The sequence below is a fragment of the Hyaena hyaena genome, unplaced genomic scaffold, assembly GCF_003009895.1.
Source record: "Hyaena hyaena isolate Hyena2069 unplaced genomic scaffold, ASM300989v1 scaffold_783, whole genome shotgun sequence".
Taxonomy (NCBI): domain Eukaryota; kingdom Metazoa; phylum Chordata; class Mammalia; order Carnivora; family Hyaenidae; genus Hyaena; species Hyaena hyaena.
The window spans coordinates 792,155-817,132 of record NW_024081416.1 but is presented as its reverse complement, the minus strand read 5'-3'; the positions used below and the strand labels follow the sequence as shown (position 1 = coordinate 817,132).

At 59.3% G+C, this 24,978-nt stretch overlaps 1 protein-coding gene across 3 annotated transcripts; it reads left to right on the top strand.

The window, feature by feature from the left end:
• The first annotated feature begins 11,310 nt into the window (after positions 1 to 11,310).
• Positions 11,311 to 24,424, top strand: SHE (Src homology 2 domain containing E). Of its 3 annotated transcripts, none has more exons than XM_039219002.1 (6): positions 11,311 to 12,018; positions 13,643 to 13,769; positions 19,645 to 19,938; positions 20,637 to 20,793; positions 21,475 to 21,594; positions 22,700 to 24,424. In XM_039219002.1, exons 1-6 carry the CDS (start codon positions 11,554 to 11,556, stop codon positions 22,884 to 22,886), a joined length of 1,350 nt encoding a protein of 449 aa, XP_039074933.1. In that variant the 5' UTR covers positions 11,311 to 11,553; the 3' UTR covers positions 22,887 to 24,424. The 3 variants fall into 3 exon arrangements, with proteins under 3 accessions (XP_039074933.1, XP_039074931.1, XP_039074932.1); XM_039219000.1 differs by having other exon boundaries at positions 11,464 to 11,895; XM_039219001.1 differs by lacking the exon at positions 22,700 to 24,424 and adding an exon at positions 22,501 to 22,688 and having other exon boundaries at positions 11,464 to 12,018.
• Positions 24,425 to 24,978: the final 554 nt, after the last annotated feature.

Here is a 24,978-nt window from a genome sequence, read left to right as displayed (position 1 = left end):
GGAGGGTCAGAGAGAGAGGGAGTCACAGACTGAAGCAGGCTCCAGGCTCTGAGCTGGCAGTCAGCACAGAGCCCGACGCGGGGCTCGAACCCACGAACCGCGAGATCATGACCTAAGCGAAAGTCGGACGCTTAACCGACTAAGCCACCCAGGCGCCCCTGACCATGGACTTTTCACCAAACAGGTGGAAGGTGATGCCGTGACCTTCACGGGAAATCCCTGGTGATCAGAGCACGCGGGACGGCGGCGGGGAGGGTCTCCGCTGAGGCCGCGGGGGAGGGAGGTGCACCAGCTTCCCTCCTGCTGACGCCGCGTGTGTGGGTGGCCCCGATCCCGCACCCGCACACGTCCTGGAGACACGCGTGGACACATTCAGGCCAGTCCCCTGCAGCTCTGGTTACGGCAGAAAACACTGGAAAAATATGAGCTTGAACCACAGAACACAGAATGGACAGGTTTCGTACCAGCAATTCCGTCCCGTACGAGCTGTGTGCGCGTGCGGACGCTGACGGTGGTTATGAGTGTGTCGAGGACAAAAGCCACAGACACAGACACACACACACGAGGGACCGCCAGCGTCCCCACCGCCTGCGCCCCGTCCTCGTGAGTGGCCACACCGCCTCCAGATGCGCCTTCCTGGCCCGCGCCCTGCACCCCTGGGCCCACAGCCTCCACCGCACCCCCAGGGCCGTGACCCCACAGACCCCCCCCCCCGCCCTCCCTGGATTCTGCTGCCCCCCCCCCCCACCCGGCTGGCCGCCCAGGTTCCTATTTCACTGGGAACAGAGAAGGGAACGCCACACCCGGCCGGCCCCACACCGTCACCTCCCTGCACCGCGTGCGCCCCACTGGGGAGACCTGCCCTTGCTCTAGACCCCGCTTCTCTCGCCTTCTCAAGGCCTTGGATGCGAAATCAGCTCCTCTCTCCTGCTGGGGACCCGCCTCCTCGCTGGGGACCCGCCTCCTCCCTGGATGGCAGGCAGTGGAGCGCCAGTGCTTGCTGTCCCCACACCCAAATCCGTAGCACCGTTGACCCCATCACACGTTTCAGGTGCTGCAAACAGAGCGCACAAAACCCCTCTCTCCTGGGGCTTTTCTTTTTTCTTTTTTCTTTTTCTTTTTCTTTTTTTTTTACAAATAGTTTATTGTCAAGTTGGTTTCCATAGCCTGGGGCTTTTCTCAAGAGAACGACTGAGTAACGTGTCTGGTGAATTTGTAAGTGACAAACATTAAGGAAACACACAGTCAGGGAGGGGACAGGAGTGAAGGGACACAGGGCTAGGCGGTGTGGCCAGGCAGGCCCTCTGAGAGACCGACACCTGAACAAAGAACACGCTAAAGTGGGGGGGGGGGTGGGCAGCAAGTGCAAAGATCCTGGGGCAGGGTCAAGGTCTAGCAAGGAGGCCAGGGAGGCTGACATGGAGCAAGGGACGGGAAGGAGGTGCAGGCCCAGGGCTGCAGGGGACCAGCTCCGGGCAGGGGCCGGGGGGGGGGGGGGGGGCTCGGGGGCGTGGACGCTTCCTAAACAAGAGGGAGGCAGCGGAGCAAAGCAGTGTCAGCACCTCCTGACGTACAGGCCGCTGTGGCTGAGGGGACCAGCGCGGAAGAGGAACAGGAGGAGGCCGTGGCGACCCAGGGGGGCAGAGGGGACTCGGGTCAGCGCGAGGCAGCAAGTGACATGACAGCGCTCAGATTCTGCAGACGTTCAACTCTTCGTAACAAAATATTCCAAAGACACGGAGCAAGAGAGCATGACAAAGCCCCACAACCCATCACACGTCTCCGGAAGCACCGCCTCTTGCCCGAGCAGGTCCCCCACCCGCACCCCCACTCGTTGGAGCACCACATCCGTCCCCCCAATACCGTGTGTGCTCCCAGAAAAGGGCATTTTCTTATGCAAATAGATGCCGCTATCAAACTAAAAAAATTAAGGATAACTTTTTATTATCAAGTAATGGGCAAATTTCACCAAATATTTCATTTTAAATCTTTTTGTGGTTTTGTCCAAATGTCTCATTAAAAAAATTTTTTTTTAAATGTTTTATTTATTTTTGAGAGAGACATAGAGACAGTGTGAGCAGGAGAGGGTCAGAGAGAGAGGGAGACACAGAATCTGAAGCAGCTCCAGGCTCTGAGCTGTCAGCACGGAGCCCGACGTGGGGCTTGAACCCACAAGCCATGAGATCATGACCTGAGCCGAATTCGGACGCTTAACCAACGGAGCCCCCCAGGCGCCCCCAAATGTCTCCTCATTGTATTTGCTCGTCATTTCTCTTAAGTATCTGAAGGTCTGCCCCAGACCCCTCCCCTCCCCACTCCCCTGTGTTTGGAGGCAGGTCGGCGTCCTTACAGGGGTGCTGCGGCCAGGGGCAGCATGAGCCCCATCTCCTGAGCCCCCTCTTTCCCTTAGACTGGAAGTTCACGACTGAGTTCAGATACGTGCTATTTTTGCCTAGAACACTCTACAGACGGTGTGATCTTCAACCACACTGGGGCTTACACATCTGGTTCTCACTTTTTTTTAATAGTATTTTTTTATTTATTTCTAGGAGAGAGAGAGAGAGCGTGAGCAGGGGAGGGTCAGAGAGAGAGGGAGTCACAGACTGAAACAGTCTCCAGGCTCCGAGCTGGCAGTCAGCACAGAGCCCGACGCGGGGCTCGAACCCACGAACTGCGATATCATGACCTAAGCGAAAGTCGGACGCTTAACCGACTAAGCCACCCAGGCGCCCCATCTGGTTTTCACTTTTAGTGACGCTAAATTAATCAGCAAGTTCAGATGGTGACAGCCCAGTCCCTCCACCGTGAAAGAGCCATCAGTATCTCACCAAGGAGGCGCCTGGGGCTCATTCAGTAAGCACCCAGCCTGGGCTCCGGTCAGATCTCAAGCCTTGCATCGGGCTCTGTGCCGACCTCGCAAAGCCTGCTCCAGATTCTGTCTCCCTCTCTCATTCTGCGCCCCCCCCCCCCCGCATGCTCACTCGCTCTCTCTCAAAAACAAATAAACGAGGGGCACCTGGGAGGCTCTGTTGGTTAAGTGTCCAACTTTGGCTCAGGTCATGATCTCATGGTTCGTGGGTTCGAGCCTCGCATTGGGCTCTGTGCTGACAGCTCGGAGCCTGGAGCTGCTTTAGATTCTGTGTTTCCCTCTCTCTGCCCTTTTCCAACTAGTGCTCTGTCTTTCTGTCTCTCAAAAATAACCATTAAAAAAGTTTTTTTTTTTTTATATTTTACCCAAGGAGTTTACCACAGTCTGAAACAGGCATTTTATTGTGGTTTACAAAATGATGATTTTCCAATCCTATGATTTCTTCTGCATTTACCAGCTAGAATGTGGCTTAAAACAGCAATTGTGTTGGAAAAGCAGGGCACTTATTTGTTCCCTTTAATGACCAAGTTTTATATTAATGAATTATTGTCTTTCCACTTTCAATTTTGTCCACTGGATTTTATTTCCTTCTCCTTTCCTCAGGTATCCTTACAAATTATTGCTTTGTTACCATCAGGGAGGGTTTGCTTGTTTTTTGTTATTCGAGAGAAAAGCAGGGGGGTGGGGGGCGAGAGGATCCCAAGTAGGCTCTGTGCTGTCAGAGCAGAGCCCGACACGGGGCTCGATCTCACGGACTGAGATCCTCAGCTGAGCCGGAATCAAGACTCGGACGCTCCACCGATGGAGCCAGCCAGGGGCCCTGCCATCGGTGCGTTTTAACCAGTCATTTGTATTTTTGGTGCTCAGAGTGTCCGGTCTTCATCCCACGGGCCTCCCCTGTGCTACATCGTGTTCTCCTTACTTGACTTGGAAACTTTCAAGCGTGTGCGGGAAAAGGGGTGACAAACCCCAGCTACCACCTCACCCGATTCTCACGGATGGTCCACGTTCCGTACAGCCTCCCACCCCCAGGCCTCGAACACCACACGCTTCCCGTGCAAACAGGTGGGCGTGCAGCTCCAGGGAGCGCGCACCCTGCCCCGGACAACCTCCCGTCCCGTCCGGCCCCCCGAAGCCCAAGGCTGCCTGCTCCTCCGCATCACGGCTCCAGGCCGGGTCCCCTCGGTGGGGAGTGGTATTTCAGAGTGAACCACGTAGGAAACAGCGGCTCTTGAAGGTTTTTAATCCATTTGGCTTTGTGTGGGTGACCTGTATTCTCAGCAAGAGGCTCAGAAAACGAGTGAGGGGACAGGGCGCCCGGGCGGCTCAGTTGGTTACTGTCCGACTTCGGCTCAGGTCTCATCTCACAGTTCATGGGTTCGAGCCCCGCGTCGGGCTCTGTGCTGACAGCTCGGAGCCTGGAGCTGCTTCGGATTTTGTGTCTCCCTCTCTCTCTGCCCCTCCCCCACTTGCATCCCATCTCTCTCTCTCTCTCTGTCCCTCTCTAAAAAATAAACAAACATTAAAAAAAAACCCAACTTCTCCTTAAAATCCTACTTCTGCAGGGTACCTGGCTGGCTCACTCAGAGGAGCGTATGACTCTTGATTTCTGGGTTGTGGGTTCGAGTCCCATGGTGGGTGTGGAGATAACTTAAATACAAAAATAAAAATAAAATATAAAATATAAAACCCTACTTCTTTAGCTCGAGTTTCCTCTCCTTTGGGGCTGCGCCGAGTGTGTAAGTTGACAGAAAGCGCTGTGCGGAAGACTACTGCCTTCCTGGGAGGGGACCAGGACCATGGTCTCCTGGGCCACCACGTAGGACGGCAAGGCCGGGACCCCAGGCCCTGGACCGCTGGGGAGGGGCTTCAGGGGCGCCAAGCCCATTTCATTTCAAGCAGCAGGTGGCACCAGCCTCCAGGAAGGAGGGGATGGTCCCATGGCCGGGTCAGGCGCCAAGAACCCCCGCCCGCCCCTGACGGACTCTGATTTCAGTGACTATGAAGGCCTTGAACTTGACCCACTCGATGCTCCAGTACCGCGTTCTTCTCTTTGCCAGATAAAAACGTAATAGATCCGCCTTTTATCTGACGAGTCAGTTACGTATCTTACTGGTTTCGTGGTCTGGTCTCTGGGGGCAACGGGACACGCATTCAATTCTCAGCTGAGGGACGGGACCTCCGGCTCCCTCATCCGCCACCCCCCGCCTGGAGTTGTTCCGCGACTGTGACAGAAGCACCCAGGGCAGCAGCTGCCCTACTTCCGGAGCGTTCCCCACGGTTAACGTACTGTAAGCGGCTCAACGGGGCAGACACTGGAGAGTTTGCGCGCCGAGGAGCCGTGCAGACGGGCAAACCCGGGCGGCCGGGCCCCCAGGCGGTTAGCTTCTCCCATCCCTCATCCCAGACGGAGCTGAGTGCGAGAGCAAGAGCAAGGTCACGGACGTTTAAGCAGCCAGAGTCTCGGACCCGTTATTCTACATAATGTGCAAAATACAAATGCTCAAAACAAAAAGGCCAGGGGCAAATTAACTGCGAAATCACACTTCATTTTCCGCCCGTCTGTGCCTGCGATGCCCCCGGTACAGATTTCAGGGACGGCTGGCGCTCGTGGTTGTCTCAGGCTGGCCGCCCCCCACGGACCGTGCGATCCCTGGGGTCAAACGCCACGGTTAACGTTCTCTTCCCCACGCGCACAGCCTGCTGACCGGACGGTTCGCTTCAAAATCCCTGGGACCCGAGGGCCGGCGCTTACGCCCTGGCGAGCCCCCTCCCTCCAGAGCCGCAGCCCGGGTGACCCCCACCCAAGGTCGCCTGGGACCAGGAGGGCGCGCAGGACAGAACTTTCTGGGCCCCAACTGGCCACGTCCATGGCAGATGGAGGGGGGAGGAGGTGCTTGGGCGCGTCACGCACACACCTGCACTGTCCCTCAGCACCGGGGACACTGGTCACCGGCAAGATGCTGAGGCACATGGGGGGCAAGGATAAGCCGCGGTGGACGGACAGACCACGTCCGGAGGAAGGCTGCCGACGTGCGCCTCCGTCTCTCTTTTCTGGAACCCTACGGAGAAACAGCACACAGAGGTGCAAGCGAGGAGGAGTTAGGGGGTCAGAGCAGGTGGCAAGGGACACCCCTCAAAAGTCCTCCCCTCGTGAATAATAAACGCCTCTGTCGCACTCAAGCCCCCGGCAGACACAGGCGATGCCACGTCGTGTGGACAGGACTGCCTTCCGGGCAGCTGTGCTCGGGGGGGGGGGCGCGCCCCAGGAGCAGCAGCTGAGCCCCAGAACTACCGAGGCACCGAGGAGGGGGAAGGGGTGCAGGGCAGGAGGGTGGCTGCACCGGACCCGGCAGAGAGCAGCCCCTGCCCCCCAGGCTGGCGTGTGGGCAGTGCAGAGGTGGGGGGAGACGAGGGGAAAGAAGGGGGCAGGGAAAGGGGGGGAGGGGAGGGAGTGGGAGGGAGGGGAGGGAGGGAGGGGAGGGGGGAGAGGTGCCGCGCTAAGAAATCGCCGGGACTGCCCTGTGGCCCCCGGGGTCCTCTGCCTGCCGGGCGGGCCGTGGAGAGGGTGGAGGGTGGCACGGAAGGAAGGGGGAAGGAAGAAGCACGGAGCCAGGAGCCGCGGGGACACAGCGATGGCAGGTCTGCGTGGCGGCAGCGGCCAGGGACCCATGGCGGGATCTGCAGCGGCCCGGCCGCCGATGGGGGCGAGGGAGGAGATGGCCCCCGCGTTTCAGGCCCGAGCAAACACGGAGTCGGATACCAGGACCCAGGTCAGGGATGGGGGTCCCGGCACCACCGGCCCCCAGGCGGGCTCACCAGGAGGCCCCTGCTCCCCTAGCGCCCCATTCCTCGCACGCGCTTCCGCAGAGGCCGAGACGTCACCGCTGCTCCAGGACCCGCCACACGCGGGTCTCAGCATCCCACCCCCCATGCCCCCAAATTCAGACGCCAGTCACAGGCACGTCCAGGCTGTTCCCCGTGCTTCTGACTGACCAGCTATAGACTGGAGGTTCCCATGACCCCCTCCTTGGGTGCTTCATTTGCTACAGCGACTCATGGACACAGAGCAGCACTTTCCTTCCTGGCGTACAGACTGGTGGTGAAAGGACGGAGGTCCGGGAGAGGCAGGTGAAGAGACGCAGAGCGTGAAGTACACGCGGAGGGCGCCCGGGGGGCTGTGGGTTGGGCGTCCGACTTGGGCTCAGGTCATGATCTCACAGTTCGTGAGCTCCAGCCCCGTGTCGGGCTTTCCGCTGTCCGCACAGAGCCTGGAGCCGCTCTGGATCCTCTGTCCCCCTCTCTCCCTGCCCTTCCCCTGCTCATTCTGTCTCTTTCTCAAAAATAAATAAACTTTAAAATTTTTTTTTAATGTTCTTTTTATTTTTGAGAAAGAGAGAGAAAGACAGCATGAGCAGGGGAGGGGCAGAGAGAGAGGGAGACGCGGAATCCAAAACAGGCTCCAGGCTCCGAGCTGTCAGCACAGAGCCCCAGGCGGGGCTTGAACTCATGAACCTTGAGATCATGACCTGAGCCGAAGTCGGACGCCCAACCGACTGAGCCCCCCAGGTGCCCCAAAAATAAACTTTAAAAAAATCTTCAAGAAAAAAAAAGCAATGCGTGTGGGAAGGGGCACAGGGGCCCCGGGCCTCCCCGGAGCTCCATTCTCCCCAAACCCCTGCGTGTTCACCAGCCCCGAGCCCTGTCATCCGGGGGTTTGTGGAGGGGGTTTGTGGAGGGGGTTTGTGGAGGGGGTTTGTGGAGGCTTCGTCACAGGCTTGGCTGCTCAGCTCACCGTCCGCTGGGGATGGACTGAGCCTCCCTGGAGGCTGGGCAGGTGGGTGGGCCTGGCGGTTCCAACCCCTTCCCCAGGCACCCAGCGGCCTTCCCGGCCACCTCGTTACCATAAGAAAAGACACCTTTGTGGTTCTTAGCCCAGGAAATTCCACGGGATTTTCCGTGCCAGGAACAGGACAAAAACCAAATACGTGTTTCTCCTTATAAACCCCACTGTCACCCCTCGGAACCTGCTGGGTCCTGTGACAAACAACTGGAATTGCTCATCAGCTGATCTTAAAATAGACGACTAGGGGCCCCCTGCAGTCGGAGGGGCCCTGGAGAGGCCAAGGGGGACCAGCAGTGGGTGGGTGAAGAGATGTGACTGCAGATTAAAGCGAAGCAGAGCAGGGAGGCCTCGGCCGGCCCCTCCAACGCTGGGGAGGCCGGCGGACGGCTCTCCCCGGGTCCTCCAGGCAGAGCGGGGCGCCCACACCTGACTTCCGCTCAGCTGACCGCGCTGGACCTCAGGACCACAGAGCCGTAGCTTGGGTTCAGCCACCAAAAAAGAGGTAATCTGATACGACAGCCAACAGGAAACCGATCCCTCCTGAAATCACACCCCTCCGTGCGCAGTGGCCCCCCTGCCACAGAGCCACGGAAGGGCGCCCAGCGCAGGGACCCTGGGGGCGGTTAATCTGTCAAATGGGAATCAACACACTGCTGCGGTGGGTCCCCAGGGCGGATGATGCCGCAAAGCACCAAGGCGCCAGCGCCGTTAAGAGCAGCCACCCTGCTGTGCGCACTTCCTTGGCGTTCCCAGGGCTTCGTGCAGGATTACTTTCCCATCTGACGGATGGAAAAGGCAGATTATAAAAGATACTGGGGGAGCTCGGGTCTATGGCTCTAAAGACTGGGCTCTTTCCCTACAGATAAGAAGACTGTCAGGGCGTCCGAGTGGCTCAGTCCGTTAAGCGACCGACTTCAGCTCAGGTCGTGATCTCAGTTTGTGAGTTTGAGCCCCTTGTCGGGATCTGTGTTGACAGCTTGGAGCCTGGAGCTGCTCTGGATTTTGTGTCTCTGCTTCTCTCTGCCCCTCCCCTGCTCATGCTCTCTCTTTGTTTCTCAATAATAAATAAATGTTAAAAATTTAAAAAAAAACTGTCAAAGTCACCTGAAAGGGATTTTTTTTTTTAATTTTAGGAGAAACAAATTTAAACATTAAATTTTGGAAGAAAATGGGAACTCCTCCAAATCGTCCCCAGCTGTGGGTCAACTGCAATGAATGTGAAACCGAACTACAAACAGATAATTAGAAGATGCAAGTATGGACGAATAGAGAGGTTTATGGGCGCAGTCAGGGCTACGGCTAATTTCCCGGGAATCCCTGGAAAAGTCTGTGGGCTGAAAAGGGCCAGCACCCCCACTCTCAAGCCGAGGCCCACCCTAAATCCTCCGAAGATACCTGTAGGGTCTGCTGGCCGCTCTGCTGAGCTGTGGGTTCTCACTTAACCCTCACAGGGGCTCTAAAAGCAAGGCATCACTCCCCACGGTGCAGGCGGCCCCTGGCGCCCAAACGGGACAAGCTGGCAATGCGTCCAAGACCACATGACCTCTGCTCATAAATGGAAAAGCCTGCTTTTTGAATCTAGACCACAGAACTCCAAAGTCATGGTCTGCAATAGGGTCTTATTTCCGCATTCGAAAATACAAAGAGGAAAGGGCGCCTGCTTGGTTAAGCGTCTGACTTCCACTCAGGTCATGATCTCCCAGTTTGTGGGTTCAAGCCCCACACTGGGCTCTGTGCTGGCAGCTCGGAGCCTGGAGCTGCTTCAGATTCTGTCTCCCTCTCTCTGTGCCCCTCCCCTGCTCATGCTCTCTCTCTCTCTCTCTCTCTCAAAAAGCAGCTTTTAAAAAGGTGGGTGTTTGTCTCTCTCTCTCCTAGAAATAAAACATTAAAAAAAAATTTAATAAAAAAAAAAAAGGGGCGCCTGGGTGGCTTAGTCGGTTAAGCGTCCGACTTTCGCTCAGGTCATGATCTCGCTCAGGTCATGATCTCGCGGTTTGTGGGTTCGAGCCCCGCGTCGGGCTCTGTGCTGACTGCCAGCTCAGAGCCTGGAGCCTGTTTCAGAGTCTGTGACTCCCTCTCTCTCTGACCCTCCCCTGCGCTCACGCTGTCTCTCTCTCTCTCCTAGAAATAAATAAAACATTAAAAAAATAAAATAAAATAAAAAGGTGTGTGTTTGTTTTTTAAGACAAAGCACATATAAAGAACTCATGCAACTCAATAACGAAAGATCTAATAAACCAACTAAAAAGTGGGCAATCTGATAGACATTTCTCCAAAGACACAGAAATGGCAGGAAGCCCCTGAAGACCCCTGGCCTCCCCCCACCAGGGAAGCGCAAGTCGAGGCTATGACCTACCAGCCCCAAGCGCTGTAACCCCACCTCACCGGCAGGGGCGAGAACTGACGCCCCACGTTAACATGGGGGCTCCTCAAAGTCCGGGTGCCCCACAATCCCCGGGTTCTCCGCTCAACACAAACTCAAACCTACGTCCGCACGAAGACTCGTTCGCGGCGCCCCCGAGTGCAAACGGTGAGATGAGGAGCGGATGGGATGCACGTCGAGCCGCTGTGTACACGCGGCGGAACCGCGTCCGGCAGCACGAGGGCCTGAGTGTGATAAACGCCGCCGTGTGGACGAGGGTCAAACCCAGGGTGACGCGGGGGGGCCGCGGCGACGGGCGGGGGGCCGCGCTGTTCCCGGTCCAGGAAGCGTCCAGAACGAGGCACAGAACCGGCGGCCGCAGGGCGGGCCGCTAACGGGCGAGACCTCCTTCCGAACCGGAGAAACGCCCGGAGATGAGCCCGCGGAGGCCGCGCCTCGGGCCGTGCACTCGAAACCGGTGAATTTCGTGTTGCGTCAGTTAGACCGCGGTAACGCCGTTTCGTACGAGGTCGCCAGACGCGTCCGAGAAAGGCTGGCAGTGGCCAGCGGCTTCGGCCTCCCGGTCACGACCCCCGCGGCCCCCCCCGGCCCCCCGCGAGGGCGCAGGGCGCCGCCTCTGCAGCAAGTTCACTTTCCCGCCGGACGTGTCGTGCCCCAAATTCCTTCCAACCGGAGGGAGCTCGCAGGGCCCCCAGGACCGCGACGCGCCTCGGGGTCTGCACACCCCCCGCCGCTACTTCCGCAGACGCGCCGGCTCGAGCGGGCGACTGCCCCGGGGGTGACCGCGCGCCCCGCCACCCCCGGGGGGAAAATGGGGGTGCGGCTTCCGCCCGCCGCCCACCACGCCGCACCTGCCCCGGCCCCGCGCGTCCACCTGCCGCCGCGCCCCGGCTGCGCGCTCCGCCCCCTCGCCCCCCACCCCACCCCCAGCGGCCGGCGGGGCGGGGCCGGAAGGGAGGGGGTCGGCGCGGGCGCCGGGGGAGGGAGGCCCCGCTCGGCAGCCCCCCGGCCCCCCCCCCCCGGCGGTCGGCGGCTCGCGGCGCAGGGCGGGGGCTGCTCGGCGCGGGGGCCCCGGGCCGGCACGTGCGCCCCCTTTCCCCCGCCCGCGGCGCAGGCGCCGACCCCGGCGGATCTGGGCGGGAGGCGCCGGCCGCCGAGGGAGGGGCGCGCCGGGGGAGGGCGGCCCGTCGTCCGTCCCGGGTCGGTCGCGGCGCCGTCCCGTGTGGCCCCGGTGAGGGTGGGCAGGGCAGTCCCGCCGCGGGGTGCTGCGGGGGGAGAGCAGGGGCGCCCGCCGCCCCGCAGAGCCCGGCCCCGGGTCCCCGCCGCGCCCCGCCGGGCCGCGCGCCGGCCGGCTGGGAACGGAGAGCAGCCCCGGGGAATGCGGCGGCCGCGACCCCAGGCGCCCTTCCGTGCGAGCGCCGAACCCCTCGGCCGCTTGCCCCGCGGGCCCCCCCCATGGCGGCGCGGTGGTTCAAGGAGTTCCCGCTGAACCTGAAGACGGCGTCCGAGCGCGCCCGGCCCGGTGGCGGCGGCGGCCGACTGCGCAAGAACTCCGAGGCGGGCGGCGCCGCGCCGGCCCCGGGCAAGGGCCGCAAGAACTCGGCGGCGGAGCTGGGGAGCGGCCGCGCGGGCGGCGGCGCCCCCAGGGACGGCCGGCCGCCCCGGGACAGCCTGCAGGGCCTCCTCCAGGCCGCCGCGGGCAAGGGCCGCAAGAACTCGCGGGCCGCCGAGGACGAGCCGCCCCGGGGCGCGGGCCGGAGCGCGGGGTGCGGCACCTACATCAGCCGCCTCATCAAGGTGGACGCGCAGGAGAAGAAGGGCGGCGGCGGGGGGGGCAGCACCTCGTCCTCCGCGTCCTCCTCCCCCGCCTCCCCGGGCCCCGCGCTGCGCACCGGCCGCGCCGCGCGGCCGCAGGACCCGGTGAGACGGCGGAGGCGGGGGCCGCGTCGGGGCCGCGTCGGGGCCGCTCACGGTCGTTACGGGCTTTTTCCCATCTTGACAAAACCTTCGTTCTCAGGGGAGGGAACTTTGCGGAAATGTGGTCTCCGTGAAATTTTGTCAGTTTGGGGGCGTAATCGGAGACCTTCCTGCTTTGCTGAACTTGAGCCCCTTGAAAACGGGGCTGATTGTGATCTCGGGGGTCGGCCAGGCTAGACTTACGCCTCGAGCCCCTCCCCCCCGCAGGTCCGGGTTTCAGAGCCTGGGGTCCCGGCTGACCGCACCCCGCAGCCCCTCTGCTGCCTGGGAAGTTTCAGCCGCAGTGCACCCCACCCCGCACCCCAAATTGTAGCCCTTTCGTTCATTCGGGGGACGTGCGTCGCGTGGGGCCAGGAAATGCCCTGGAGGAAATCACAGCCCAGCAGGGAAGGTGTTTCCTGCCTCTCCCACCCCGAGGGCTTCGGGGCGCCCACCCCGCCAGCAGGCCCCCTCCATTCTCACAGAGGCGAGTTGGGGTTTTGTCTGTTTTTTAAACCGACTCTTCTGTGTGAACAAGGAGGGAAGAGCTCACCCCCAGCCCAGGCTGTCACTCCCTCCTGTGGGAACTTGACCTTCCTCCCCGGCGGGCGCAGTGCGAGCAGAGCCTGGGCCCAGTGTGTCTGCTCCAGGCCCTGTCCCCCCACTCGTTCCGCAGATGCGGGAGGGCCACCGGGTGGGGACCCCGTGGAAGGGGGACCCCGTGGAAGGGTGACCACGGCAGCGCCTCGACCGCCTCACAGCGAGGGCAGCGTCCCGTGGGCCTCTCTTCCCGGAACGCGGCTCCTGGCTCTGCAGTGGCTGCTCAGGCACCACGACTGGGTGTCCTGTGGCTCAGGTGCCCCCCGCCCCCGTCTCCCCGCCGGCTGCGGCCATGCTTGTCCGCGAGCTCTGACGCCGTCTGAGTCGGTAGCGGGCCTGGGGCCCCCCGGTTCTGACTCCTCTTGCTCTGCTGGAGTGAGCAGTTATGCTCTCCCGGCTGTTTACCGTGGAGCCGCACTGATAACGGGGCAGGGGCTGTGCTTTTTGCCCCCCCCCGAAACTGCTTCTGCCCCGGGGGGGCCTAGCAGGCGGCCTTTCTGTGTTGGGGGGACTAGATGCTGCTCCCCACCAAGTAGGGACCGAAACTCTGACTGCCTCTTGGCGACACCGGTGTGCCTGTGAGCTGCTGAACCCAGACCTCCCCAGTGCTCTTCAGGGCTGACTGTTCCTCAGGCCTCTGAAGCCTTCTCGTTGGAGGGTTCCAGATCGCTGGGGGACGGGACACAGGCTCGGTTCCGTCACGGCGCCTCGCGGTGCGGGTGGACACCCAGCGCTCACGGGCGACCGGCTGACTTACAGGGGGGGTGGGGGGGCGGGGGCAGTTCCATCAGCCGCCGCTGTCCAGTTGCCAGTTGCACCCCCAGGACAGGTGTCAGGGTGGCCCACGTGCGACACGACCCAGCACGACCAGATCCGTCCGGAGCTGGTGGGAGGTCGTTCTGACTCTGCGGATTTTCCGTAACCGTCTCGGTCCATGGCCGCCCGGTTGGTGATCACCCCTGGCCATCTCCTCTCTGGTTCCTTTAAGGTCATCATTTTGGAAGACTACGCTGATCCTTACGATGCCACGCGGACAAAGGGTCAGAGGGACGCAGAGAGAGTGGGCGAGAACGACGGGTACATGGAGCCGTACGACGCGCAGCAGATGATAACAGGTCTGTGGGCCGAGGGCGGTCGGGCTGCGGCTCACGCTCTGCAGGTGAGAGCCGCCTGCCCGTGTTTGGGGCAGAGACGCGACGCAGTTCGGTCGGGTCTTCTGACCAGAAGGAACAAATCAGAACCCCAAATAAGGCCAAAATATCTCATCAACTGTCTTTATGGTTTTGTATCTTCCGGCTTTAGGGTTTGCAAGGTCTTTAATATTTTTTAAATTCTGTGCGAAATGACACTTGTGAGTTTGCAGATGTGCTCAGGACGCGACCGTCAGCGCTGAGCTTGTTCGCATGCATTTCTTGGCCTCTTTGACACTTGCGAGGGGGGTCGGCAAACTCCCAGGGACACGCCTGAAGGATTTCGCGCTGTTAGGAAACACGGACGTGACACGATCGTCTGTGTCACAGCAGAGGAGCGGTTTCTCCCCGAGCTCTGCGCTGTTGGAGCCGAACTTGACCCCCAGCCCTGGTGTGAGCGCAGGGGCAGCAGAGCCCCCTGCTCCGCGCGTGGGGCAGCGCCGCCCGCGCCCTCCCCGCCCCGCTTGCCCTTTTATTCACGGTTGTCTTACGTTCCCGGGAATGATACCTAGAAATAATATGAACTAGTTGTTTAGATTTATTTGTGAAATTTAGAGTGCGTAACGTATTCACTCTGTCTTCCCTTAAATGTTCTTTAATCGGTAACGAAAAGTGCGTCTCTAAGCGCTGACTCCCAGGCACCCTCGGTTGGGCCTTTGGTGCCTGGGGCGGGACCGGGTCGCCAGGCGTGGCGCCCGGGCCCGGGGGAGGGAGCGCGGGGAAGCAGCACCCTGGACGGGTCAGGACAGGCTGCAGGATGGCCCCGAGCTGCGCAGGAAAGGGGCGCCGCGTCCTGTTTGCCTGCTTGCCGAGATAAGGCCGCGCCTGCGGAGGGCGCACCCTGGCCGGGCTGCGACCCCGCAGGTCACGGACTGCGTCCTCTGATGAAATCTGTGAATGAAAGGAAGTGAAAATGAACTTAGTCAGAATTTTAAAAAATATCAGAGGCTTGAAAGGACTAGAGGAAGAGATTTACATAAAATCGAGGGAAAAGATTTTTTTTAGAGGTTTAATTTTGATTTGTCTTTCTTCTGTCTTTTGGTTTTTATTCCTCCCTTTTTCTTTAACCAGAATGGGTAGTTTATCCGTCCTGTCCCGGCTCTGTATTTGTGGGGCCACCCTGATAGGAGGAAAGTGCCCCCCTCGATTCTCCGTGACCCTCGCAGGACTGTGCTCGGACCTCAGCCCTCTTCCTCTCACAGAACCAGATTCTGACTCTTTAATAAAGAGACAGCAGCAACTGGGTCCCCATCTTCCCCCAGAGTGGGTGGTTGGCTTCCCACCCCGCACAGCCTCAGCCTCGGGACACATTTGAAACGATGAGCAAAAGCACTTTAAATTTTACACATAATTGGGGCTCTTGGTGGCTCAGTCGGTCCAGAGTCTGACTTCGGCTCAGGTCGTGATCTCGTGGTTTGTGGGTTCGAGCCCCGCGTCGGGCTCTGTGCTGACAGCTCGGAGCCTGGAGCTGCTTTGGATTCTGTGTCCCCCCCCCCCCGCCCCTCCCCTGCTTGTGCTCGGTCTCTCTATCCTTCCGATGTAAAGATTTAAAAAAATTCTTTTTTACTTTTACACATAAATGAGGCATCTTTCTGCTCAGACTCACAAAGAAGTTTGTATTGAAAAATCAGAATTGTCCAATGTGAAATAAACATAATAATAATAACCAGCATTTAATATGCAAGTGTTAAGTGCCAGGCTCTGTCTTACAGTTTATGTGAATACATTTATTCAGGAATACTAGATTAATATATCCAGTTGGAGAATAAATTCAAATTTATTATACATTTAAATTACTAACTTTCAAGAATTAATAGCTTATTTTGTCTTAAGAAAACCATGAATTTTAAAATCTCATTTAAAATGTGTATCAGAACACAGCTTCTCGGCGTGGAGAACATGTCTCTAATTCTCCCCGTGGGCTCCACAGCTGGACAGAATAACAGGAAGTGAGTTGATCGGAAGCTGGAAATAAAAGATTTGCTGCTGGGTGTTTTTTTTTTTTTTTTTTTAACCTTCTGCCTCTTTTGTTCTGTTTGGTCCTTGTATGCTTGGCTGACCCACACACCCTCAGAAATGTCTCCTTTTTCTGGAAACACGTTATAGAGATTTTTCTTTAGTTTCACATTTTTCAGGAGAGGGAGGACACCAGCCCCTGTCCTTGCTGGTTCCCCTGAGGAGGCGGGACGCACCTCACGGTCTGCGGGCGCCCGGCCCCCGGGGACGAGACCCACGTGGTCGTGTCCTTATGGACTGAGCTCACGACCCAAGAGGCAGACAGACGTGACACCAGCAGACAAGAAAACACGTCACCAAGTGTTACGTGCCGTGCGGTGGAGACTCAGAAGCCCGCCTGTGTCGGGGGGCAGAAGCCAGGGTGTTCTCCTTAGCCAGGACCCCCCAGAAGTCTGCTCTTAGCACTAAAAACTAAGAATCTCTAAGTTTATAAATACTCCCTGAGATTTACCCAAAGGATTGTTCAAAAAACTACGATTATGAACACAAGGTGGTTATCAGTGGCCCTTTCTCTGTTCCGCCAAAGCGGCAGGAGCGTTTTAGCCACGAAATTGGCAGAAATACTCTACCTAATTTAGCTGATGCGATCGAGCCACCAAGTGGCACCTTAGCACAGGAAGGGTGTTCGTCACGGAGACGGCCCCGTTCCGTGTGAGAACTGCTTCTGGCACTGGTGCCCGGCCCTCCGGTTCCCTGGCTAAGCCCGCAGCCCCGTGCAGTGGTGTTAGGAGTCTGGCAGGCAGTGAGGACACCAGAGCTTGGAACCATTCAGCAATGTGTCTGGTGGCCCAGCTGGAGAGTAGAGGCGCCAGGTCATTCCATCTGCACTCGCCAGCATCCGTCTGTCTGTCTGTCTGCCTAGTTCTGCGCCCGGCCTGGGGCTTGAACTCACGACTCTGAGATCAAGAGCCCCTCACTCCCCCAACTGAGGCAGCCAGGAGCCCCTGAATAGTCAAATCTGAAGGAGAACCTCATTGTTGGGCTGCCCGTTAAATCCATTATGGAGGGGCGCCTGGGGGCCCAGTCGGTGAAGCGTCCGACTTCAGCTCAGGTCATGGTCTCGCGCTCCGCGAGTTCGAGCCCCGCGTCGGGGTCTGTGCTAACAGCTCAGAGCCTGGAGCTGCTTCGGATTCCTCTCTCTGCCCCTCCCCTGCTCGTGCTCTCTCTCTTTATCTCTCTCAAAAATGAACAGACATTTTTAAAAATTTCATTATGGAAAAAAACAAAAATAGATTTTATCTAATTTGTCTATACTTGTGAAACTTAAATTTCAGAGTTCCTCAATGGTATCTGCTTTTGTTCAGGTTTTTAGATTTATTTGATAAGAAAATATGCAAATCATTTTACATCAAAAGCTTGAGCACTAATAACAGCCGTGCCCAGAAACCTCTCTGAGGGGAAAGCATCGGGAAATGGGCCGGGGGGCAGGTGTGCTACGGAAATGTCGTGATCGTTCTGTGAGAAAGCTTCGGGGCACAGAGTGACGGTGACGAGGCCGGGGCCCTGGGGCCACCCTGTGGGAAGGGGCTGGCCTGGGTCTCCCTGCTCGCCGGCCACCCCCCCCCCCCCCCCCGGGAGCTGTGTGAGCACAGAGGACGGCTCGCCACCACCTCCACCTGCCTTGTGAAGGCAGGGCCTGGGCCTGAGCCGGGCCTGGCGGGTGGGGCTTGTCCAGACCCCGCGGCCTGTTGTCCCCGAGGTAAATGGCCTCTATCAGCAGGGCCGGGGTGTAGCTTCCTCTCGCCGTTTCCTCCTTCTCAGGCCCGTTTCCTCCCGGAGCCGGCCCTGCACGTCAGGGCTGGAAGGCCGCCCTGCCCCGCGGTTGTTTCTGTTTCGTGGCGCCTCAGGCGGGGGCAGCAGGTGCCGGAATGGAAGGTGACTCCCTCCGGGGGCCGCCGCTCAGGCCCTTGTTTCCCCTAATTAAACAGCGTGTGGCAGGTGACGGTGACACGGGCCGGCCCGGGAAGGCCCCCTCCCCAGGGGCTCCGGCGCCGAGTTGCCGGCCTCATTCGAGACCCTACTTGTTGACGAAATTTCAGCGGAGACACGGAGATTTCCCTGTGGGCAGGGCTGAGTCGAGTCGAGGGCCGGGGGCAGGGTCCCTGTCTAAACTGCCGTTCAGCCCGGGGTTTGATCAGAGACTTACAGTTTCTAGGTTCGTGCTTTGAGTTCCGCTGTGTTTTCTCTTTCCCGTTTCTTGGCTCTAGAGAAGCGTTGTTGTTAAAAAAACCCTCCAGCCCGCTCTTACCTGAACCAGAAACAGAGTCGGGGTTGGGGGGCTTCTTCCCCGTAACCGCGTCTGGAATAGCAGAGCGGCGGCGTGGGGGTCCCGCGGCCCTAGCGGCCACCCCGTGGGAGGCGGGCGGGACGGAGGGGCCCCGGGGAAGGTCTCCGCACGTGGGGAGTCGCCGGGACGCCAGGCCTCGCAAGCGGCTCGCCCTGCGCACGCGGCCGGTACGGCGCCCTGAGCCGGTGCGGGCGGCCGAGGTGGCGCGCGGGAAGGTCCCTGACGGCGCCGCGGCGGGAAGAGCCGCAGCGTACGGTCCTTCCACCTCAGCGGTCGGGCCGCCAGACCCCGCCTGCCGAGGCCTCTGGACCTCGAGCTGCTCGGTCCGGCGCTCCCGGCTGCTTCCCTCCGTGGCCGTAGCTGCTGCTTAACTTCCAGTGAAACACAAACATAGTTGTTATCTCTGCTAAAGATGTAAGATGGACTGTTTCCAGAACAACCTGAACTATTATCCTTGTGTTTGGGGGCGCCCGGGGGGCTCAGTCGGTTAAGCCTCCGACTTCGGCTCAGGTCAGGATCACGCGGTTCGTGGGTTCGAGCCCCGCGTCGGGCTCTGTGCTGACGGCTCAGAGCCTGGAGCTGCTTCAGATTCTGTGTCCTTCTCTGTCCCTCCCCTGCTTGCGCGCGCGCGCTCTCTCTCTCTCTCTCTCTCTCTTTCTCTCTCTCTCAAAAATAAATAAAACATTTTTTAAAAATGTAAAAATGAATACATGTTAAAAATAACTAAATAAAACGTGTGTTTGGAGCCCGGGCGGCCCCCAGTCCAGCCCCCGCTGTCTCCCGTCTCCCCTCTGCCCTTTGAAGTCACCGTCTGTGCCCCCCCCGCGCCCCGTCTGCACTCCGGCGGCCTCCGGCCCTGGGAGTGACCCCCCCGTCAGTGGACCCGCCGCCGTCCCTCGTGGAGTCTGTCCGCGTGCGCCGGGCCCAGCTTCCTGCCTGCGCGTCCCACGCGTCCCCGCCCTGCGCCCGCTGCTCAGGACACTCGCGCTCCCTTCTGTCACGCCAGGAAAGCACGGCGCCCGTGTCAGGGCCGTGGTGCAGGCCCCAGGGCGCGCCGTCTCTGACGTTGTGTCGCGTTTACTCACCGGCCCGCGCTGCTGGCGGCCGTGTCTGGGCCGCTCCCTGTGAAACTGCCCAGAAGTCGGGAACTCCGTCCAGGGCGCCTGCGTGTCATTCCTCAGCGGCCTGAGCCCAGAGCGGGGGGTGTGGCCGCCCACCGACTTTTATTAAAACACTGTGGTCCCGGCCCTCCGGGGGGCGTGGGCACCGTGGGCCCTGGGCCACAGCTGCACGTGGCCCCGAGCCACCGTCACCAGGTGACCCCTGGTCGGTGGCCCTGGTGGCCGGCCCGGGTGTGCGGAGAGCAGCGGCCCCTTTGCTTCGGGCCCAGGAGACGGTCTCTGTTCCCGTCCCCGGACGCGGGAGGAGGGAATGCGTTCCTCGGTTACCGGCTGCCACGCTCGTTTCTGTCAAGGCCTCACGCACGCTGTCTTTCAGAAATCCGGCGCCGAGGCTCGAAGGACCCTTTGGTGAAGGCCCTGCAGCTGCTGGACGGTCCCTGCGAGGCGGGCGACACCAGCACGAAGTCGGAGACCTCGGCCAAGAGACGGGGCTCCAAGGACCTCCTGGGGAAGCCCCCCCAGCTGTACGACACGCCGTATGAGCCCACGGACGGCGTTCCCAGGGCAGAGGAGCGGCGGGCCCGGCTGCCCGCAGGGGACGAGAGGCCGGCGGCCGAGTACGAGCAGCCCTGGGAGTGGAAGAGGGAGCAGATCGCCAGGGCGCTGTCGGGTGAGGGCCGCCCGCCGGGCGCTGGGAGCCCCTCCTGGGGTTGAAGGCCAGGCCGACGCGGAGCCCCGGAGGCCTGAGGCCCCGGGCACCGAATGGCGTCAGTGGCGCCTGTGCGCCCCTGCGCGCCTCGGGCCCGTGGACGTCCCGCTGCGGAATCGGCAGGACCGGGCCCGGCCTGGGGGGGCGCCCTCCGCCTGGCTGACGCGGCCTTTTCCTCGGGTTTAGAGAAGTCGGGGACGCCTTCCCCCGCTAGGCCTGCTTTCCGCCGCCGCCGGCTCTGCTCGCGCCGCCCCTGCGCGCCGCGCCCGCGTCTGCTCCGTGCGGCCGCGGGGTGGCCTCCCGGGCACCGTTGCGCAGTTTGCTTCCAGGTTGATTTCTCTGTTATTTCAGAGTAAAAACTGCTTATTTGGTTTCCTAGAATGATATGCTCTGTATCATTTATTCTAAAGGTGCTGAAGCTAAAGGTTTTAGGCGCAGGCGCTAGGCGTGCCCTCGAGGCCGCGGGTTCCAGAACTGCTGGACGGGGCCAGAGGCTCCCCGGACGCCGAGCGCGGGCCACCGTCCGGGCTGTCCGCGGTGGGCTTCAGCTCTCGCGCAGGGGGCTTCCTTCCTGGGGCGCGGCAGGGAGGGCGGTGTCTTCGTGGGCGTCCACTCGGGCCACCGCTGTGGCCTCCGTGTTAAACGAGCCTTCTTTCCAGTTCAGTTTGAAGGCTCTGAGCGACCTTCCGTCAAGGAGGACGCGCTGAGGCAGCACCACCGCCAGAAGAGCTGGACCCCGAAGGTCCTGAAGCCGGCCGCCCCCGAGCACAGCGAGGGGGAGAAGGTGGACCCGGCCCTGCCGCTGGGGAAGCAGCCGTGAGTGTCCTCGGCCCCTGCGGGAGCGCGTGCGGGAACGAACCTCCGCAGGGAGCCCGGTGGCGGGGGGGGGGGGGGGGGGGGGGGGGGGGGGGGGGGGGGGGGGGGGGGGGGGGGTTGGCCCACTTTGCAGGGTTATTTTGCTCATACGTGGTTGGGGGGCTTATTAATGAAAACCTGTTTTAAAGCCTGTTGCATTTGTGCAGCGTGGAAAGCGCTCTGCATCCCGGGGCCGGGTTTCAATTCCATTCTCCCGCGTAGACAACTTCCCAGGGACGCTAGCGCCATCAGCTCCTCTCATGCCTGATCAGTTTTGCGACCCAGGTTTACCCAAACCTGTATCTCGTCTCTCCTGAGTGTGAAGCAGGATCTGGTTCAGGCCACGGAGCTCCCCGCGGTAGTGCATTAAAAGTAGTGTTTTATGGGGGCGTCCAGGGGGCTCAGTCGGTTAAGGGTCTGACTTCGGCTAAGGACGTGATCTCGTGGTTCATGAGCTGTGCTGACAGCTCGGAGCCTGGAGCTGCTTGGGATCCTGTCTCCCTCTCTCTCTGCCCCTCCCCTGCTTGCACTCAGTCTCTCTCTCTCTCTCAAAAATAAGTAAAACCGTTTAAAATTTTGTCTTAAATCATAATATCTTATGGAGCGCGGCCCTGTGTGGATCTGATTTGTGCCCCCTCACAGCTGGTTCCACGGCGCCATCACCCGTGCCGAGGCCGAGAGCCGGCTGCATCCCTGCAGGGAGGCCGCCTACCTGGTGCGGAGCAGCGAGTCGGGGAGCGGCAGGTACTCCATTGCACTAAAGTGAGTACCGAGGCCGCGAGCACCCTGCTGGGAGGGCGGGGGGTGGGGGTGGGGCTGACGGCCTTTTCCTGTCACGGGCGGGCGGGTGACTCCCCCGAAACGGTGTGATTTGAAGGTGGTTCGCAGGGGTGCGGTGGCGCGCGGGCTGGGACGTGGGGCTGGTGCTGGGCAGGTGCACCGGCGTCTGGGAGGACAGTGAGCACCTCTTACTGTCCCACGTTCGGCAGCTTCTGCCTCGACAGCTGATGTGACGTGGCCCCCCCGCCCCCCGGGGCCCCGGGGAAGTGACCCCGACCGGAAGGACAGTTTCCAGCGGGCAGCCCAGCTGTTTTATTTCCTGGTGTTTGAGACTTTAACAAATCAGGGCCCTTGATGTCGCAATGCCAACTGTGGTTTTGATACCAGCTTCTCGTGGGGAAGAAGGAGCCGCTCACTGTCCCCCCCTCCCCCCCGACTGTGACAGAGCGGTCACTCTGGCCCGGCTGGGCTCCTGTCATGGAAATTCTCGCGGCCGCGCAGGCCCAGGGCTGCAGGATCATTGTCAGAGCCCAAAGCACTTCCTTCCTGCGGAAGCGGAGCCCCTGCAGCTTGAACAATCGGGCTGCAGGGAGAGGGGCCGGGCGGGCCTGGCAGCGCGCGGGCCAGCGGACACACAGTGGCGGGAACAGCGCCACCCGTGTCCCTGGAGTGGGACCAGCCCTCGGTGCCGACCGTCATGATGTTCATGTTCAACCAGGGACAGACTTCCCGGGGGGGTGGGGGGTGGAACCTTCCTTCCTCGACCCGCGGTGGGGACCTCACCTTAGTGGCCTCCTGCTTGGGCTTCAGCACTAGTGTGGCAGTTGGGGGACTGGGCGGGGGAGGGGGGACTGCGCTTTTTCTTTCCCTTTTGTCTTTTTGGTCCAGTCCCTGCTGACCTGTGTGTTACGGACAAACAGCCCAAGGATGACCCACCTCTAGCCGAGGTCCCGAAGCCTCGAGAGCCCCTGGGGAGCAGGACACGTCTTCTGTTTGCCTCTGTGACAGCTCCGGGCATGAGTCAGACCCTGTGTGCCCGTGACTCTGGCCGGCTCACGCACGTCTCCTCAATTTTGTTCCGTTTCAGGACGAGTCAAGGGTGTGTCCACATCATAGTGGCCCAGACCAAAGACAGCAAGTACACGCTGGACCAGACCAGCGCCGTCTTCGGCAGCATCCCCGCCGTGGTGCACCACTACTCCAGCGAGAAGCTGCCCTTCAAGGGGGCCGAGCACATGACCTTACTGTACCCGGTGCACAGCAAGCAGCACTGAGGGGCGGCCACGCCCTCCTCCCTCGGGGCCTGCGCCACCAGCGGGGGCGCGGCGGGACTGCACCCCTGGGAGTTGGTGGGAAGTGAGAGTCTCCATCTAGAAGCCAAAACCTGGGATCCTAAATCCATTCCTGACACTTGGTTACTGACCTGTTGCTTTTCTACAATAAGAAGTCGTGGTTCACCCGCTGCCTGCACTCTCTGGAGTGGGTGTTCTGTGGTGGGGGCGGACTCTCAGGAAAGGGGAGTCAGGAGTCCGGGAATGTTAAGGTTTTCCAAAAACGTGCTAGTTGTCTTGACAATCAACAAAAATGCAATTGGCATTTATTTATAAGAAGCAATAAAAAATGACCGTGTGGACCGGAGAGCATGGGTTACACGCCCCTTCTTGGGGAAACAGATGAAGAGTGAAAAACAGTGAACAATGGGTGGTTTGGAGAAAGCTCTGGAGCCGGGAAGATTCACAACAACTCTGACGAGATGGTGTTGGTCAGCCTTCTAAGAAAGTTTGTGTTTTCTCCATCCTTGGGGACGTTTTTATCCTTATTCACAGAAGCATAAATAGGAAGGAAGATGCCCCTGATTTAAGAGTCAGCGATATAAATTAAGCCTTGGCATCACTATAATTCTGAATTCTAGAATAAAATACACAACAAATATGAAAATTTGGAAAGCTCCACAGCCATTGTTTTATTGGATGATGACGCAGAATTTCCAGTACCTTCCGTTTCATCTTTCAGCATTTCAGTTGCCAGGGCCTGGGTGTTAATGTTTGTTCCCTAGTTCAATTGCCTTTGTATTTTGGAGTGAATGTTGAATATATACATATGCACACCTCTCTTCCTGCGTCCTTGGGGGGACCGCCCGCACCCACCACCTGCAGTGGGCCCTGGGCTGTGCACAGCAGGCCAGCTTGCGGTATAAAAATATTTCTAAAAGACCAAGGTTTCCCTAATTACTACTGCTTAAGATATTAAATTAATACTCATAGTATTGTTCTCTTTGTGGTTTACTGGGAACTTACATTGACCCTTTACTGTGAAAAAAAACCACGAGAACGGCTTCCTGTAGGAGACCCCAGTGAATGGCCGACGGTTAGAGCCGAGTGGGTGCATCTGTGGCCGGGTTTGCGGCCTGGACATCAGAACTGGCTCCGATACATGTGCAGCGTCTTCAGGGAAAAGCTGACTTTTGTAGCTCCTTTTAAATCACGAGAAAAGCAGGTTTGGTTAGTTTTTAGGAAAGCATATCTTTCTGTCTGGATGTTATCCTTCTATTACGATTTAGAGGTTAGTAAATCCTTTCTTCTTTATTCAGTTAAGGTTGTAGCCACTGGGTTGTGTGATCCTCAATTTAAAATAACTTCAGAGGAACTTTTTCTTACTGAATCTTGATGATTTTATTATGAAGAGTCTCCTGTTTTTTAAATACCAACAGAATGTTTTTGGCGTGGATTGGTTCGTGTGTGGCATCTTCGGCACAAGATTTTTTTTTAACTTAGCATCTACAGTTCCATTTGCACTCAACAAATATTTATTATCTTCCATATACAGATCATTTATTAAACTTATTTTTAGTTCAACATTCTAGAAGTGAAACCTTGTTTTTTACTTAAACTTATTCTACAAAATACAGTTTTCCTAATTGTAATAAATGCCAGAAAGCTTGGTACAGTTACTGTTCGTGCACAAACGGTTTCCGCTGCCCCCGCCGGGCAACAGAGAGGGGCCATGTTGAAAGCAAGCCCGATGCGTCCCGCGTTCCGGAAGCTCCGCTCACACCTCAGCCCCGCGTTCTCTGCCCAGTCGCGTTACTTTCTGCTGTGCTGGGAAGTGGAGACGCGGGTTTGCAAGTGGTCGGGCTACTGCAAGCCACACGGGGGTCGTAACAAGAAGGAACGGGGTGAGTCAGGAGGCGGCCAGGCCGCTGGGCTCTCCCCAAGGCTGGGACCCAGCTGAGGAAAGTCAGGGGCACCTCGGGCCCTGGAAACGGTTTGGCCCAGCGAACTGTCGCCCGCGGCCTCCCGGGGTTGGGGGCGGCCCCTGGGCCAGCTGACCTGAAACCCTGTGACACGGTTCTGCTCTGGGCTCTGC

What these genes read in the sequence shown, in the direction of transcription:
- SHE (XM_039219002.1), top strand. Translation starts at nt 11,554, where the DNA reads ATGGCGGCGCGGTGGTTCAAGGAGTTCCCGCTGAACCTGAAGACGGCG. An exon ending in GATCGCCAGGGCGCTGTCGG is followed by an intron (nt 19,939 to 20,636) that starts GTGAGGGCCGCC and finishes CCTTCTTTCCAG; the next exon opens with TTCAGTTTGAAGGCTCTGAG. An exon ending in CTGCCGCTGGGGAAGCAGCC is followed by an intron (nt 20,794 to 21,474) that starts GTGAGTGTCCTC and finishes GCCCCCTCACAG; the next exon opens with CTGGTTCCACGGCGCCATCA.